The sequence below is a fragment of the Perca flavescens genome, chromosome 17 (assembly GCF_004354835.1).
Source record: "Perca flavescens isolate YP-PL-M2 chromosome 17, PFLA_1.0, whole genome shotgun sequence".
In the NCBI taxonomy this organism is placed as follows: Eukaryota; Metazoa; Chordata; class Actinopteri; order Perciformes; family Percidae; genus Perca; species Perca flavescens.
This window is the reverse complement of record NC_041347.1, coordinates 9,528,204-9,547,008: the sequence shown is the minus strand read 5'-3', so window position 1 is coordinate 9,547,008 and position 18,805 is coordinate 9,528,204. Positions and strand designations below refer to the sequence as shown.

The 18,805-nt window shown below is 41.0% G+C and overlaps 1 protein-coding gene across 5 annotated transcripts in view; it reads right to left on the bottom strand.

Annotated features, from left to right (window-relative positions):
* The window catches only part of ltbp1 (latent transforming growth factor beta binding protein 1), a 239,834-nt gene that overhangs the window by 135,214 nt on the left and 85,815 nt on the right, over positions 1-18,805 (bottom strand). For all 5 annotated transcript variants that reach the window (XM_028602867.1, XM_028602868.1, XM_028602869.1 and 2 more), the window contains exon 5: positions 8,748-8,915. In XM_028602867.1, coding sequence (XP_028458668.1) covers positions 8,748-8,915 — 168 coding nt within the window. The remainder of the gene's footprint in view (positions 1-8,747; positions 8,916-18,805) is intronic.

The following is an 18,805-nucleotide window of genomic DNA, read 5'->3' as shown; positions in this document are numbered from 1 at the left end:
CGGTTAATCCGCGGTTTGTTTGGTTTTTACTTATTAATTAAAAAGAAAACTGTTGATCATAAAATCATATAATGAAATGGGGCTGTTTGTGTCCTTCTTAAACTAAGGAAGTTCCAAACATCAAAATACATCTGGAGGAGACCAGTTTTCATTATTGATCTGTCAGATATTCAGACTGTCAGGGATTCACTTCAGATCTAATTTTTAGAATCCTCACACTTGTTATTTCATGATACTTCCATGAGAATTATAGTAGTATTCATATTGTAGACTTAAACTATCATAGATTGTATGCAGTCTATAAGAACTATCTGTACTATCTAACTATCTATATGAGCTGAATGTATTCAGCCTCTCTGGCTGATAAAAGTCCCCAGGGACCACACAACATTATTCTGTTGACATAATAAACCTTCATAGTGAAAATCAAATAAAATCTAAATCTCTTCAATTTAACAGGAAGTGATAAGCTTCATCAAACATTCAATTTTGATTCAACATCCAAACCAATCAACTCTTAGATAAAGGGTGAGCCAGGTGTTTCCCATCATGTCCTGGAATTTTGCAGTTGGTGGAGAGCAACGTCAGAGCTTGAGTCCAAAAAGCGCCACCCACCTTGATCTCATGAGGTCATCGCTGTTTATGTTAGCATGACATCAGATCACGTCAGGAACAGGTCGACCACAAATCTACCCTCTGCATCGTGGAGCCATCGCTGGTGACAGAGTGCAACTCCAACGCACTTACACAAAAAGCACCAGGAAAACATCAAGCTTGTTGCAAGAGAGCAGTGAATGCCAGGAAACACAGGGAAGCAATGGACCTAGTAACTACAAGCATAAGATATTTCCAGTGATTAAAAAGTGCTAAATGTCCTTTTACAATGTAGTGGTTAATGTTTAATCAATTGAAAACCTCAAGTGAAGTGCCAGTCCTTGAAGTACAGGTAAACGTTGCATTTTGTTTTAGATTTAGCATTATATAAGTAGAAACAATGTGAGAGAAAAAGAGACATGAGAACCAGAGCTGCAGCCAGTCAGGCTCAGAGCCAATCAGACAGACGGATGAAGAATGGGCTGGAGTCCCAGGCAGCATGTTTCTGCTGATTAGCTGGGGAAAAGCCCTGAGGCATCTATCGAACGTACAACTAGACTACATTTGGTTGAAAAACCAAATTTGATTTCACTGTTATATGTTAGTTATTTAAAGTCAGTAATACAAACTCCACAATCTAAAATTACTAAATATTTATATACATTGTACAGCTCTGAAGTTCATATTTTCCTCAGTTTCTAAGAACCTGCTGAAATCACCAAGCCTTATCTTTTGGACTTGGCTAGCTCTGGTAATTGGCCAACATGTCATCATGGGCTGTAGCCTGGATTTAAAAAGATCCACCCCTTCCTTCCATTGTATCATGAATCAACACTGCTCCCCAACCGGCTCTCTCATCGGGTAGGTATGATAAACAAGACAAGTGTGATTTATTCTGTCTGGGCTCTTTGAGCTTGGTCTGGACTGCACAGAAACTTCCAGCTACCTTCCTTGGCTCAGGTCTGCACCCTATCACACAGATGAGAAAGACAGAGGAAGGAGGGAAGGGCAGGAAGACTGAGGGCAGGGGAGGAATAAGGCGAGTCTGGACAGGCACATGCCACTAAGCTCTGTTTCTCCACCTTCTGTCAGATCCCTGTGCAGCATAAATCTGCAACATTCTCTCAAACTACCAACAGTAAGTTGGAAAGATAATACATATACAATACAATTTTCTGAAGCATTATAAATATTGTATCTTGGTGCCTGTGACCCATCTTATTAATTTATCAATCACGCAGGCAGTCGTCCCTTTGAGCTGGAAGGTGGCAAATGTAATACCAATATATAAGTCGGGTGAAAAATTAGATCCTGCTAATTATCGACCTATTAGCATACTCCCTATCTTCTCAAAGATAGTAGAAAAGTGGGTCGCTAACTCTATTATTGCCCATCTTAATGATTCCATTCCGGGTTTGCACCCAATGCAATTCGGATTTCGTTGTCTTCACTCAACTGAAACGGCTGTCTGTGTTTTTGTTGAGAAGGTGAAGTCTTATTTAGACAAAAGCAGTTATGTTGCAGCAGTTTTTATTGACTTTAAGCGTGCGTTTGATACTGTGAATCACCTTAAGCTCTTGTCTAGACTGTTAACATTTAACTTTAGTAATCAAACTGTTAAATGGCTACAGTCTTATCTATCAGATAGAAAGCAGTGCGTGCAAATAAAGAATAGTAGGTCACCCTATCTTCACTATACGCAAGGTGTCCCTCAGGGATCAATTTTAGGTCCATTGCTTTTCTCACTATATGTAAATAACTTGCCCAATGTTTGCAAAAATGTGGACGTGATTATGTATGCAGATGATACGGTAATTTTTACACAGGCAAAAAGTGCTGGTGATGCAGCCCATCAACTTTCATTGGCCTTAAATGACTTACAAACATGGCTGAATGAATCATGCCTGTGCCTTAATGTTAAAAAGACCGTATCAATGTTTTTTAGTAAACCTAAAACAACCGTGGCCGCAGTAAAAGTTCGCCTGGGTGGACATGAATTAGTTAACGTTGAGGAATTTAAATATTTGGGAGTGTTAATAGACTCAAAATTATCCTTTAAAAAACATGTTAAAAAAGTAGTGAAAACGGTAAATGTTAATATACGGAATTTTAGACATATTCGTACATCATTAACGGATATAGCAGCGATTACATTCCTGCATTCTATGATACTAGCTCATATTGAGTACTGTATCACGAGTTGGTCTTATACGAGTCATGCAGCTATTGGGCCAATTGAAGTATGCTACAAAAGAGCATTGAAAATATTAGACAAGAAACCTTTGTCATATCACCATTGTCAAATTTTAGATAAATATAAGTTTTTAAATTTTGTTACTTTCAAATTATTTAAATCAGCCTGCCTAATCTAAAAGGTTATACATGGTCTGGCGCCTCCACCATTGAGCGATTTTATAAAACAAAAGTCTAGTAGTGTTGCTGGGTCTCGAGTGACTAGAGCCACTATGAGAGGTGATTGTGAATTGGCATTTAGGCGCCTTTTCACAGAACGTTTTGTCATATCAGGGAGTGCGATTCTGGAATAGCATTCCACTGTCAGTGAGGGAAAGCACAAGTCTTTCTATTTTTAGGAGTCATTTAAAACTGTGGTTGAGGGACATACAGACTTGTGATCATGTTTAGTTAATCATTATATATCAGACTTAAAACAGAGTTAGTGTTATAAAAAGGGACACAATTATTAGTGTAATATGGGTTGTGCAATAAATGTCAGTATAACATGGGTTGTGCTATAGGGGTCATTGTAATGTGGGTTAGTGCAACATAGAATGGTGTAATATGGATCAGTGTTATATCAGGACAGTTTGTGGTTTGTTCACTATAGTTGATGTTTTCTTGTTTTCTATATGTCCCTTGTTGTCCACTCTTTTTGTTGTTGTTTGTTTAACATGATGTGATCACTGTTCTTGTCCTTGTCCCTTTGTATATAGTATGCATATAGTGTCTTTGTATGTATTAATTAATTTGTGTGTAACACCAACCTGCCAGGGGGTCTGCAGATGGAAATTAGCCTAAGGCTATAATCTGGCATATTTACATTTGTGAAAATGTTCATTAATATGTATTGTCCCCCTTTTCTTTCAAATAAATAAATACAAAAAAAATAAAATAAATGTTTTTGTTTGTTTTGTATTTCTGACTGATGCAACCTACAGATGGATCTGGGTTGTTGGAGGAAGTAAACAAGCCACCATCAAGGCATTAAGGACCTCCTGTCGTCCCGGGGCCGGGAAATAAAAGATCGGGGACGACAAAAATTCATTTTGGGACGATAGTTGGAAGAATAAAAACCCTGCTAATGTTACAATGAACGGCGATGAAAATGAGTCTAACTGCACGTTTTGTGTAGCACACACAGTTCATAAACCTCCTTAACAACACACACACACACCACATAGCTAGACATGTGAAATTAGACGCTGTTCACCGCAAGTATTGACTGTCAGAGAAGTACAACGACACCAGCGTCCCGTGGTTGGATAGGCTACTTCTGCTCTTTCTATTGTTCCATCAGGTGAGCAGACAGCAGGAACATGCAGAGCAGTGCCCGACAGCTGCAGGGATTCAACCCAAGTTGGCAAGCTTTAAGCCACTTTATTGTTTGTTAACGTTGTAGTTAATTGTTTGTTAGCAACCAGTTAGCTTACATTAGCCTGTCTAATGTTAATGCTAACGTTACAGTTAACAGCTAATGAGTCAGAGCAGACATTTGAATTTACAGTGAGCCAGCTGACAATAACGTTATCATGTCACGTTAAGGATCAAAACTCTACAACAGCTTAAACATGTCACTGGCATTCACACTTAACACTACTTCCTTTCTCTTCTTCATCTCCTCTGGGAACATCTCTCCATGGCATTGGGTCCTGGCAACATGCTGCCCATCTTCCCATCACAGCTGCATCTTATCCACACACACCAGCTGGCAAGGCCCTTTCTGGCTTTTTGGGGGCCCTGTGTGAATCTTTATATAGGGCCCCAAAAAACCTCTAGTCTCTAATCTTCAGATGGATTTAAATAGAAAGGTTGATGATTGATCCTATAATCAATTATATGAGGTTTTATTTTTGTTAAATGTAATTTCTTTACTGTATTTAATCACAAAATGACCACAATGTGTCATCAGATATTAAGGAAACATGCTAAGTTGAAATATTATGTTTTCTGACAACAATGCTAAAGCCAGTATTTTCTCCTTTTGAAATTTCCGTTCCGTGACGGAATATCTGTTTGTGTTTTGGCCTGTGTGTTGTTATCAACTGCCCATTCTGACAGCCGGGCTTGGTTGCCAGGTATACCTGTAAAAACACAAACTCAGCGGGCTACAGCTGTAGTACAGCCATGGAGGCAGCAGACAGACAAACGGGATCAACAGAGATACTGTAGATTCATTCTACCAGCCCTAAAAACACTCGCCCTCTTTCTAAACAGTTGCAAAACCAGAGATGAGGTAAAACACAGGTAAATATTGGAGACGCATTTAAAAGATGGAGACAGCGGGTTGGCTAATTTTCTCCTAAACAGCTCATTTATATCATGGTTAACGTAGGGATGGTCATTTTCATTCATTTCAACATTCATGTGCTCGCATTAAATTGTATAGAGTAACGTTGCTCAAGTTAGTTACTCGCAATTTTTTTTAGAGAAAGCGGGTGAAGGGATCCTGACTGGTGCTAATGCCTTCATGCTAATACACGCTAACTGCTAACGTAGAATCCATGACATGTGCCAGAAACCACAAATTTGACTTCCTTATACGTTACCATCGCCAGCTTCACAGTTATGATATGTTGGAGTGTAAGAGGTTTCCCACTTTCTTACAAACTGGCATGCAACCATAATGTGTAATGTACTGACTATACAGTGTCGAGACAAGCTGTATAACAGGTCTGGAAGTAGTAGTACCGACAATCACCCCCTGGCTAAAATTGTCCACAGGCTTCTGTTCAACGGGTGTAGCCGACAGACAGTGACTGTGCCCTGGGTACAGATGACCAAAAGGTCGGGCACAAAGCTTTGCAAGCCTCGACTCCATAAATCCTTTTTTTCCTTTTTATAAAACTCCATTAAATCCGTGTGTTTGGGTTGCCAACAGGGGGCTGCTGAATAATGAGCAGTCTTGCTACTGATGGTGAGTTGAGCCCCACTCTCTTACTAGCTGGGTAGATTCTTATGTTCCTGGCCAACCTTTCACTTTCACTGCAGTGCTGTTATATTTTTATTAACTTATAGAATTCTTCTGAATACGAAAAAAGAAATCAGAATTTGATGATTTAAATCATGAATCACTATGGACAGAGGTGCCACATTAATGTTATTTTCCCCAAAGCCTGTGCCATAGCCAATCTCTTTCACCATTCACACAGACTTCACTTATCTGTCGGAGACAAGCCAAACATCTCTGCTTCTTCTGTCAGTGCAATGTGTTTGCTTCAACTCTGCCACCGCAGTATAATAGCTAAGGCACTTGAAAACGCAACACATAAATAAGCTGTCAGATTTGTCTTTAGCTAGTACGTGAAAGCTTTTTACATTTATTGACAATAAATGATTTACTTTTCTTTTTGGTTTTGTTTGAAATGTTTGCTAATGCTAAGCCACAATAGTAAAGAGTGCTACCAACAGAAAGTGAGGTTGCATCAGCAGAGGATCCAGGGGAACAGGTCTCACTACTGATCCAGTAATCTCTGGAAAGTGATATACAGATACATTATTGTAGTAGTGGTAAAAAAAAAGTAAATAAACTTTATAGCGAAAATGTATTGTATTTAAACAGAGCATGGTCTTTGATTGGCAATTTGGCAGATTGTTTTGGATAACATTTAGCTTACCCACCAACATAAGGTATGTGATTGATCTACCAATGGAGAAGTAGATCTGAAATGTGCTGGGAGAGCCCTGAGGCCATGGATGTGCTAAGAGAGCTGGAGACATGTAAAGGCTGCTCAGTAGCAGAGTGCTTACAGCGTACGCAGCCATTTCAATCCTCTCTATGCTGCGTTTGGTAAATAAAATACTTTTTTACTGCATTCTGTTGTCTCAGTACCTGTACTCTGTGCAATGAAAAAGTTGAATCAAATCTAACATGATATAATATACTCAAAGTGTGTATGCAGATGGTGCATACAGTCAAATGTTCTGCCATGGACATGTACACGGATTCTCACTGATATGGGCAGGCACATGCACTCCTACAGCCACAAGAGTTATATTATTCTAGGTTAAAATGTTTCTCATCACCACCGTTGCCATGGTACATCCATGTTGTAGCTGATCTAAATTCCAGGTTGTTAAGAACACAGAGTTACACTTAATTAGGTAACATTGCTGATGGCAAACCATGCAAGGTTTCTTTCACTGCTATCTTTATTCTGCAAGAGATAAAGTGAATACAATTGAATATTCAAAAGAAGAGTTTTGTCCATATTGGATTCTCCAGTGTGACGACCTTCTCAGAGGTCATCATAGTAAAGACACTTGGTTACTGGTTTGTGGCTCAAATGCTCATGTCAAAATTCACAAATGTCAATCTTGAAGCTAAATGTATCTAACTACATCAATACAAATCCATTCCAGGAAACAAAAGACCACCATCCGTCTGTTTGAGCTAGTGTTACTCCAGTTCTATATGTGTTCAGCTGTGTCAGACAGGAATTCATCTTGTTCCTGCTCCCAGTAAGGACTGAGGCAGGTTCAGACACGGTTTCCCAGGTCTGTTCAACACATTACAGAACATCCACGTTACATGCTCCATAACACACAATGTGTTTCATGATAATCTGAGGCTGCAATCTTATTATATATACTCAATTCAAAGACATTTACCCTACACTTTTGATTCACAACCGTACATATCAAAGTCATTTCATCATAACTTCTTCCTAACAATGTATCTAGAAACTGTAAAAGCTAGGATCCAAATGATTTGGCAGGTATTTAGATGGATACATGGGTTACTCAAAGATAGTATATTGTACCTCTCGATTATTGCACAATCATATTCATGAAAACTGTTCAACAAGTTACAAGTCTATTTAACTTATAGAGAGCTCAAGATGAGGGTTACTCTCAAAGAAATATGTTTGTCAGCCAAGAGAAGTTGCCTGTTTTTATTTAACACCTTTGGTGATTTTATATATATATATATATATATATATATATATATATATATATAGGGCTGTCAAAATTAACGCGTTCATTTTTGCGTTCATTTTTTAATATTTAACTCGTTAAAAAAAATTATCGAAATTAACGCAGCTGTGTTTGTTTACTTCATGTGGCGGCTGAGAAACGTAATACATCTCCATAACACCAGGCGGCGCTACTTTGTATTGTTGCCCAAGTAATTAAAACCGGCAGCTGATTGGACGAACGCGTCACATGGGTTTGTTTTCTCCGGATATTGAGAGCCAGACTGTCATGGAGGCCGTTCAGAATACGATCTCATATTGTACTAAGATAGTTCACTGAAACATGTTTCTGAAAACATTTTAAACGAGAAATAGGCCGTGCAGTTGCTGAATCTGTCTTCATTTCAGCTCAACAAAGGTCAGTTTAGAAGATTTTCGTCAGATTTTGAGAGACTAGTCACGTCACCTCACTCCGCTCGCCATTTCCGGGTGAGTCCCGACTGCCCTGCCGCCGACTGAACTCTCGGCTCGTTGGAGATGAACTGCTCCTCGCCTGTAAAGTAGACGAGAGCAGGCGACAGCAGCCGGGGACGGTGACAAAAATCTGCTCTCAAGTCAGACAGTTTCTAGCCGTTTCAGCAGCCTTCAGCAGGACTAAATAAGCCAAATTGTTGCTGCTGTTGCTCTGAAATATATTAAATATTCTGAGGAAGAAATCGATACAGCATAGTATCGCAATATTTTGCGTGGCAATACTGTATCAATAGACAGACTCCAAGTATCAATCTATTATACTTTATGTGTTGGTTAGTTTGTCTGCTCCCATTTTGCAGCAAGACAAATTGAAGCGACATGAACAAACAGAGAAATGTGTCTTTTTAGATGAAACAGACACACTTCATTTGAAATTGGGAAAAATTTGAAGTTGGAAAAAAGGTAATAAATTGTGCAATATATTGCAGAATATTGTGTGTGTGTGTGTGTGTGTGTGAAATCACTAACCTACTCTGAAGTTGGGGGCTGTCAGGGTGTCAGTAGCGCGGCCATTCTCACTGATGATGGTGGTGGTGTTTCCCAGCTCACAGTTGTTGTGACATCTGCCCCCCGTGCAGGTCACCTTGCAGATGGTTGGTGTGAACACCACCTTGATCCGTCCTGTATGGTTGCCCACTGCCACCGAAAACATGGCAGAAACCACGAGGAGGGGGAGGGAGAGAAGACCAACTTTGGTTATTGTTTGATCCATTGAAAAATGTTAAATCACTTTCAAGTTCAAGCTCATCACAATCAACTGCTGAGGCTCCAGTCAAAACAAAAACAAAAGATGTAGTATGTAATTTAAAATTTAAAAAAAACGTGATGTTTCTCCTCCCTGCAACCCTCTCTGTTTCTCCTCCTATTCCACTGCTCCTAGATCCAGTGGCGCCTCTGAAACGTGAGCAGGAATACAGAAAAAAAAATCTGGGAGAGAGAGAAGTCAGCAAACAAAACTCTGGGACGTCTTCCAGTTCTTCATTAGAAGTCTCTGAGAGGTGGATATTGGCACATGAACATACCAAGCCTTATTCCAAAACAGACAAACAGAAGGCATGCCACCTTCCTCTTTTGTGCCTGCTTTCCTTGCTGCCTGGTTTTCTCCTCATTCTATATTTCTAGTTTTTACTGTCAAGGTTTAGCAAACGGTCAGGAACGGTAGTACCTCAAATAAAGAAAAAAAGCTCCAAAAGTCCTTTCGCAGCGAGATCAGGAGAAGTGACAGTAGCCTTTAGAAGTACTGTAGGAGTAAAGGCTTATCTAGGCGCCTGCCTGTCCCCACCCTCATCCATCCAGCCCTCAGTACACACTGACAGGAAGAGATGGGTGGAGAGCACTCACTCTGACAGAGATACTGGATCCCATCTCAAAGTACCTGACACACTGAGTCTTTCTACATACTGTACACCAATATCTTACATACATCTCTTCAGGTACATTTAGCTTTTTCCTCCAATTCTTTCAACTTGATTTACTTTTAATACCTCTTCCCGGTGTGGTTGTTCTTGGCATCCCTGTGTCAGCTCCAAACCTCTGTCTCCAGCTCAGTGCTTTGTCTGTGGCTGACAGCTGTTCACACCAGAGAGTGCAGACGCATGGAGGAAGGCCGAGCAGCCAGAGGAATGTGTTCTAAACCTGAGAGGCAGGAAAAACCACTGGCTAACAGTCGCTAATAGGTGAAAAAAGTAACTATTGATGAGGGACCTAATATGATGAAGTGGTTACCACCAAATGCCAAGGGAAAAGTGGATATAGAAATGCTGCCAGAATATATCTGAATGTCCAAGATTTGACGTCTAATCATGGTTTGCCCAATTCTCTATAGACACTAGCTAAGTTTCCATCCACTTGTCAATCCAATTATCTGAAGTTTGGTAAAAAAAAAAAAAAAAAACTCATGTGGATAAAGCCGATAAAAGTGTGTTTCCATCCAACGGCTTTAAAGTGAATACAAATCTGTGTGTAATGATGTCACATGCTGTTTTGCGCTCAAATTGGTATATTGAATCGACTTGAAACATTTTAAGGTGTTTCCATTCATTTTCGCACTGAATCACACAACATTCAAGCAAACATTTGTGAACAAAGTTTTGCTAGACAAAATAGATTGTGCAGTCTACCTACATAAATTTAGCACAAAAAGTAAGGACATTTGTGTTTGGTAGATTATTCCTCTGTGGTAACAATGGGTTAGGGGGTTAGGGGTTTGTGAAATATTTATTTCACAAACAGGAGCCTCAGTAGCGTGTAGAAGAACATTACACAGCCACAACAGCCTGGCACCTCCTCCTCAAGCTGATCACCAGCCTGGTCACACACTGCTGTGGGATGGCATCCCATTCTTCAACCAGCATTTGTTGCAAGTCAGCCAACGTGGTTGTGTTGGTCACTCTGGCACAAACAGCACGCCCAAGCTGATCCCACAAGTGTTCAATGGGGTTGAGGTCAGGACTGCTGGCAGGCCATTCCATCCTCTCCACTCCCACATTCTGGAGGTAGTCTCTGATAAACCCCACCCTGTGGGGGCGAGCGATGTCATCTTGGAGGATAGAGTTCGGTCCCAGACTGTGATATGGAATTGCCACTGATTGCAGAATCTCATCTCTATATCTTTCTGCATTGAGATTGCCTCCAATCATGACAAGCCTTGTTTTTCCAGTGAGGGAGATGCCACACCTTCACACTGCCTCCACCAAAAGGTGTCACTCTATCGGTGCAGCAATCAGCATAGCGTTCTCTGTGTCTTCTCCACACCTTGACCCTACGATCCAACTACCGTAGACAGATTCTGGACTCATCACTGAACACAACGTTCCTCCACACGTTCAGGTTCCAGTGCATGTGTTGCCGACCCCACTGCAAACGGGCCTGACCGTGAAGGGCAGGGCAGGCGGAGATTGGCTGCATGCAGTCTGTTCCGGATTGTCTGGGCAGAAAGCCGTCGGCCATATTGTCCTGCAAACCTTGACTGCAAATCTGTAGAAGACAGCCTACGGCACCTAAGTGCTGACAGGGTGAAGAAATGTTCTTCTTGGGACGCCCACGTTGCGGCCTGTCTTTGACATCCCCCGTTATGTGGAACTGGGCCTTCAGTTTGGAGATGGTACTAGGGCTAACTCCAAATAATGCCACAACTTGGTTTTGCAGAACACCAGCTTGAAGTTGCAAGGGCCCTATCCAGATCAGTCAAACGCGGCCTGCCGATTCTTGGAGCAGACACTTACTGACTGTAGCTGTACTTACAGTAGCAGGAGCTCAAAACAAGTGTCAATAGCAACAGCAAAATAACCTGTTTGACAATGGCAGAGAAGATTTGGCAAATTTTTCATGGGCGCAACACACATACATCCCACAAATACATGTTCCTTTCAAATTGTGCCCCATTTGTAAGGAACATGTATTGAACTACACAGGCTTTCCAACGGTATGAGATTTATTGCCAAAAAGCAGAGAAACCACAGAGAAATAATCTACCAAACACAAATTTCCTTACTTTTTGTGCTAAGTTTATAAGTATTAATTGCAGAAGTTGTAATAGTGCTTATGTGCCAGCTGATAGCGACATATCAAGCTATAATAAGAAAACGACAGTATCAACAAATTGCTATGATGATGCAGATGCAGATGCACGTAAATGCCCGACGACAACGGAGGCTTCCTGTGGTGTGGGTATGAGAGCGCTCTTAACAGTTCTGGAAGATTGTGGTTTAGAGACACTTCACAGAAACCCTTTGGTTGAAGCATTTTAGGATTTGACCTGTTGTGTAATTTTACTGGCCCGTCCCTTGACGCAGATAAGCTATGGCCCTCCAGTTCCAACAGAGTAGCATATCGCCATTGCGCTCTACAAACTGGCTACATGCGCAGATTACAGAGTAGGCGGCAAAACTTTTGGGCCAGTAAGACCACCCTGTGTTTACGGCGTGTGCAATGCCATACGAACGAAGATGATGAGAAGGTATATACCTACCTGGAGTGGATGAGGCATCTTGCTGCATAACTATAGAGTGCACCTTGTGCCACAGGTGTATGGCACAATAGACGGGACTCACGTCCCGATTAGAACCCCTGCTGAGGGCTGCAGGGATTTTGTCAATAGAAAGGGCTGGCTATCAATTGTATTACTACAAGCTGTAGTAGACGATCATTGCATGATGAATGAAATTTGCGTCGGCACTCCCGGCAGTGCGCATTGGGCGCACTCCTGACCCGTACAGGTGCGTCTGTTTAACCATAAAATGAACTAAAACTTAATCGCAATACATTTTTTATTCGGCAAATAATGTTTCCATTAGCGTTTATCGCAAAAGATGTATATCAAGAGAAAATCCAATGAGACCGAACGTATAAACTTTATGGTCAGCTCTGTGCGTTGCTATGGTTGCTGTACACAAGCCAACCAGCCAACAGTTTTTGCAGAGCTGCAGACCCGATAAGAAGGAGAAACACAGCTACTTTTAAACATGATCAAAGACTTGGATATCAGCAGGTTTTTGGATATGAGCAAACATCGCTAGGCCGACCTTTTCAAGAAGCATGTTGAAGGAATGAAAGAAGAATGCTGTGTTCACACGGTCCAACAAGTCCTCCACCGCTGGTTAACATATTTTTGCACGGCTACATGTAAATAGGAATATTATTGGAATATTCACTTTCATCAGCCATGGAAACAGTTTAGTCGGAAAATTGTCTTTTTCGGAATAAAGGCAAATACCGGAATATTATGTGCATGTAAACATAGTCATTGTTAGCTTTGTAGGTCAAGAGAAGGATTTTAAACTCAATCCTGGATTCAACAGGAAGCCAGTGCAGAGAAGCTAATACAGGAGAAATATGATCTCTTTTCTTAGTTCTTGTGAGAACACGCGCTGCAGCATTCTGGATCAGCTGGAGAGTCTTAAGGGAGCAACCTGACAGTAGGGAATTACAATAGTCCAGCCTGGACGTAACAAATGCATGGACTAGTTTTTCAGCGTCGTTTTGAGACAGGATATTCCTAATTTTGGCAATGTTACAAAGATGAAAAAAAGGCTGTTCTTGAGGTTTGTTTTAGATTGGCATTAAAGGATATATCCTGATCAAAAATAACTCCTAAATTTCTGACAGTAGTGCTGGAGGCCAGGGCAATACCATCCAGAGTAGCTATGTCTTTAGATAATGAGGTTCTGAGGTGTTTAGGTCCCAGTACAATAACTTCAGTTTTATTAGGGTTTAACATCAGAAAATTATAGGTCATCCAGGATTTTATATCTTTAATGCACGCCTGAAATTTAGCTAGCTGACTGGTTTTGTCTGGTTTGATTGACAAGTATAATTGGGTGTCATCCGCATAACAGTGAAAGTTAATTGAGTGTTTCCTCATAATATTGCCTAGAGGAAGCATATATAAGGAGAATAGAATTGGTCCAAGCACTGAGCCTTGAGGAACCCCATGGCTAACTTTAGCGTACTTGGAGGATTTATCATTAACATTAACAAATTGAGATCGATCAGAGAAATAGGACTTAAACCAGTTTAGAGCAATTCCTTTAATGCCAACCAAGTGTTCCAATCTCTGTAACAGGATTGAATGGTCAATAGTGTCAAATGCAGCACTAAGATCTAGTAAAACAAGAATGGAGACAAGTCCTTTGTCTGCAGCAGTTAAAAGGTCGTTAGTAATTTTCACCAGTGCCGTCTCTGTGCTATGATGCTTTCTAAATCCTGATTGAAAGTCATCAAATAAACTATTTCTATGTAGAAAATCACATAACTGATTAGCAACCACCTTCTCAAGGATCTTGGATAGAAAGGGAAGGTTAGATATAGGTCTATAGTTTGCTAAGACCTCAGGATCGAGGGTGGGTTTTTTCAGAAGAGGTTTTATCACAGCTACTTTATGACTGCGGTACATAACCTGTTAATAAAGACATATTGATCATATCTAGTAATGAAGTGTTTACCACGGGTAACGCTTCTTTGAGTAATCTCGTTGGGATGGGGTCTAAGAGACAAGTAGATGGCTTAGCTGAGGATATCTTTAACATTAATTGTTGAAGGTCTATAGGACAAAAGCAGTCTAAGTATATGTCGAGTCAAGTCGTAGCACCGTCTACAAATGTATCAATTTGGGAGGGACTGAGGTTAACATAGAGGTCCTCTGTTATGTTAAGGCATGATATAGAGTTGAATGCTGTTGGAATATCTTCTTTAAATTTAGCTATAGCACTGTCAGATAGGCATCTGGTGTAGAAGCTTTTATCTAATTTAATATAGTCAGGTAGTAAGAATTTGAAAGTGATTAAAGAATTATCTGTTAATACCGAATGCTGCGGAAATATTATTAAATCCTCAATTTCAATACCATATACCAGCACAAGGTTGAGGGTGTGGTTAAAACAGTGCATCGCCTTGTGCACACTCTGACTGAAATTGATTGAATACAGTAATGAGTTGAAAGCAGTACTAAGGCTATCATTGTCAACGTCGACATGGATATTAAAATCACCTACAATAAATACTTGGTCTGATTTAAGGACTAAACATGATAAAAACTTACCTTTGATTTAACCGATCTGAGTCGGGGGACAGACACCGTGCTTATTAGACTATGAGTGGGTGACTGCTCCAACGGAAGCACAGAGGGGCGCGTAGTCCTGCACCCCTGATTACTAATATCAAACTTGGGTTGTCATGGTTTATGTCTGATAAACTCGGTCAGATTTTTTGACATGAGAGCGGCTCCGTCCCAGGTGGGATGAATGCCGTCTCTCTCCATTAGACCAGGCTTTCCCCAGAACGCCCCCCAGTTATTCACATAGCCCACATCATTAGCTGGGCACCACCCCGACAACCAGCGGTGGAAGGATGACGTACGGCTGTACATTTCATCATCAAGCTACAGAAGCTACAGTATGGTGGTCCGCATTAACTACATGGTGCTGGCTAGCTACGGAAGCATACGATTCTGATTCCATGGTGCGGAGCCGTGACTCAAATTTACTAAGCCTTGCCTCAAGAGCAGCAAATATACTACATTTATTACATGTATTGTTATCACTAAAGGAGGCAGAGGAATAGCTAAACATTTGACACAGAGCAAGAAAGAGCAGGAGAGGGAGAGGAATTAGCCATTGCTAATGGCTAAGCTAAAGTAGCTAACAGCATTTTAACAATTGTAAATTCAGCGAGTCAGTCACTGTAAGTGAAGCTAAGTATAAGTGCTTGAGTAAAACAATTGTAATTCAAATGCAGTCCAGGCAAATAGCCGCTAATTTAAACAGTAAAGCAGAGTTCAGTAAGTTTTTGCCGGAGCAGCAAACTAGCGTTTGTAACACGGGAACACCGGAAGTGACACAATACGCTCACCTTACACGTCAGTTGTCAAACAACCAAGTCCTCTTCTTCTTCTTCTTCGTATCATGAAGAATACATTCTGAAGTTAGGGGGGGGTCATTTCTTTTCTTTTTGATGTGTTCCATTGGATCAAAATTAATTATGTAATCCATGTAAGGGAATAAAAGTGAAGAGGCTTAAGACGTAAAGTGTGTGCAGTACAGACACTGAAGTGAGGCTTGACTAAGATCACATTTTAAGAGTACTTGCAATGTTTGTAGAAAATCAATGCATATGTTCTCTTTAGGGTTCTCTGTTCGCAAGAAGTTCCTCTCCCTTGCTTTATTTAGTGGCAAAATGTCTTTGCATGGATTTTATATACAGTAGAGTAATTTGGCTGCAGTTCAGCCTTCTAACAGGAAAGATGTGGGTAACACATTATTTAAAGGTGTGCATAAGTCATGACACTGTCATAATCATGACATGACACCTGTCATAAACATGAAGGAGTCTTTATGACTGTTAACCTTAAAGGTCCAATATGTAATATTTGTACTGTAAAAAATCCAAAAATGACACCAATGCCTCATCAGATATTAAGGAAACATGTTAAACTGAAATACTATATTTTCTGACAACAATGCTAATGTCAGTATTTTTTCTTTTTGAAATTTACATTCCGTGACGGAATTTATGTTTATGTTTTGATCTGTGTGTTGTTATCAACGGCCCAGTTTGACAGGCAGGCCGGGTTGCTAGATATACCTGTAAAAACGTAAACCCAGCGCGCTACAGCTGTAACGGTAGTACAGCCATGAAAGCAGCAAACAAACAAACAGGATCAACGGCATAGGCGTCGCTAGGCTATTTTTAGGGGTGCTGAAGCACCCCTAAATATCATCTCAGCACCCCTGAAAATAAAGTCCTTATTGTGATAATGTGAGATCGTTTAGTGCTCAAAGTAGTGGCGGTTTTTGGCACGGGCGAACCGGGCAGCCACTTAACTTAAAAAAATATATAAATAATCCTCTGTGCTGCGAAGCGTTTTTCTGTTTTCTATCATTTCACTGTGTGGGGAATCTGCAGATCAGCGCCCCCAGCAGCTGCAGGCGCCCTGCTTGCTGAGAGAGGTCAGCCCCCCCTACTTTCACAATGAAATGGACTAGTCCGTCCCACAGTGCGCCGCCAAAGATAAACAAACGGTGACAGGAGAAATGGGAAGTACACAGAGACGGAGAAAGACGAGTCTAAACGGTCTAAACCTTTCTGTTATGTCAATGGTCTAAACGCCAAAATGAAAAAAAGTTACCCAAGCAGCTCAAATAAAAGAAAAAAGCGAAAAGACATGTTTTCGGGAGTAGCAGGACCTTCATCAGCTCTACTTTGGTAGCCTACACAATGCATTCTCTGTTGATTAGTTGATTACATTTGCCTTCTGGTTGACAGCACAAAGGAGCGAGGAGAATAGAGAGGGAGAAGGGCAGAGAGAGCAAGATGAACAAGGTGAGAAAATGGCTAGGTAGCCTATAAGACATGTATATAGTAGGACTACTGTGTTTTATTTTCTCTTTTATTTGAAGATTATTTTCTAGTTGATTACAAAATGTTTTGTATGTGATTGTCAGTGATAGGACGGAGGGAAGGAGATAGAGGGAGAGAGGAGGATGGGGAGAGAGAGAAGGATGGAGAGAGAGTGGACAAGAGAGGGACCTGGAAGAACCAGGTGAGAAAGTGGACATATATTATACGGGCAAAAACACTTAAAACATTCCATTCACATTATATTTACATATGCATTTCATGGAGGATGTTGTGTTTTCCCCATCTGGTTCAGAGGCATTATTAGATTAGATGAAAAAGTTGAAAATCAACAGCAGAAAAAAACTAATATAAAATAATCTTGTCTAAAAATATGTTAAGGCTTATTTTACCATTCAAGGTATGTGCAGGGGTGTAGCTCCAAATTCTGGGCCCTGTGAAAGGCCTTTTCTATGGGCCCCTCCCTGCAGCCAAAGCTATGAATTCTAGCATATTTTTGGGCCCTCCTCACATGAGGGCCCTGGGCACTCAGTCCCCTTCCCCCCCCAGTCCAACACCCCTGGGTATGTGTGCTGCAATAATCATGCTTTGTAGTTTCCATCTTTTTTCACAGCAGATGCCTTGAATCTGTTGATATTTTGTCATAATTGCATATCTCAATCTGTCTATTTCTTTCCCCAAAACTCACAAGAAGTCATGATTTAAGGGTTTAAAAAAAAAAAAATCTTACGGGAGCATGCCCCCAAACCCCCCTAGCTTAACTGCTATCAACTTTTCATTAGGGGCTGAGCACCCCCAAAGGTCAGATCCTAGAATTGCCCCTGATCAACGGAGATAGATTCTACATGACATAAAAAAAAAGAAAACAGCATGTTTCTAACAGTTGCGTGACCAGCGACGTAACAACCCCCTGGTAAATATTGGAGATGTATTTGAAAGATGGAGACAGCTTAGATCCCAAAAGGACGCAGAGTTGGCTTATTTTCTCCTGAACAGGTAAGCATTAGCTTCAGGCTAATTTATCACAGCTACTAGGGATGGGCATTTTTTGTCATTTCAACATTTGTGTACTCACATTGAATTATATAGCTAGAGTACCCGAGATGGTTACTCGCAAAAACAATTGAGACATAGCCAGTAAAGTGATCCCGACTGGTCCTGGCTAACGCCGCCATGCTAACCCTGCTAACTGCTAACGTTACCGGGAGGACCAGGCAAGCAGCCCATGGCTGTTTACAGCGTGTAGTTCAGCGGCTGGAGCCGACAACGGTGAGTTATTTTAAACCACGAGAGGGGGCCCGGAAAACGGAAAGAGAGGACTGTGAGTTTGCAGTGTGTTTAGCGATTGTTGCCGTAATTCTAAGCCAATAAAGTGTGCTCCGTCGGCAAGGTAGTGGTATTTTTAGCGTTTCGTATTTTAATTATAAGCCGAGGAAGTGTGCCTGACTGCCGTGTGGAGAGGACAGTGAGGTTGTTGTGTTTTTAGCGGTTCATACTGTAATTTTAAGCCGAAAAAGTGTGTCTGTCTGTTGGTTACAGAGCTCCGCGTGAGCACGGGCTTTTATGACTGTCAATATAGCCAGCATCTAACGTTAGCTACTCCGCTGTGCTGTGGAGTAATGTCTGGCTATGTGAGAAAAGCGTCTAGCAACATTGTTGTGAATGCTGCGGTC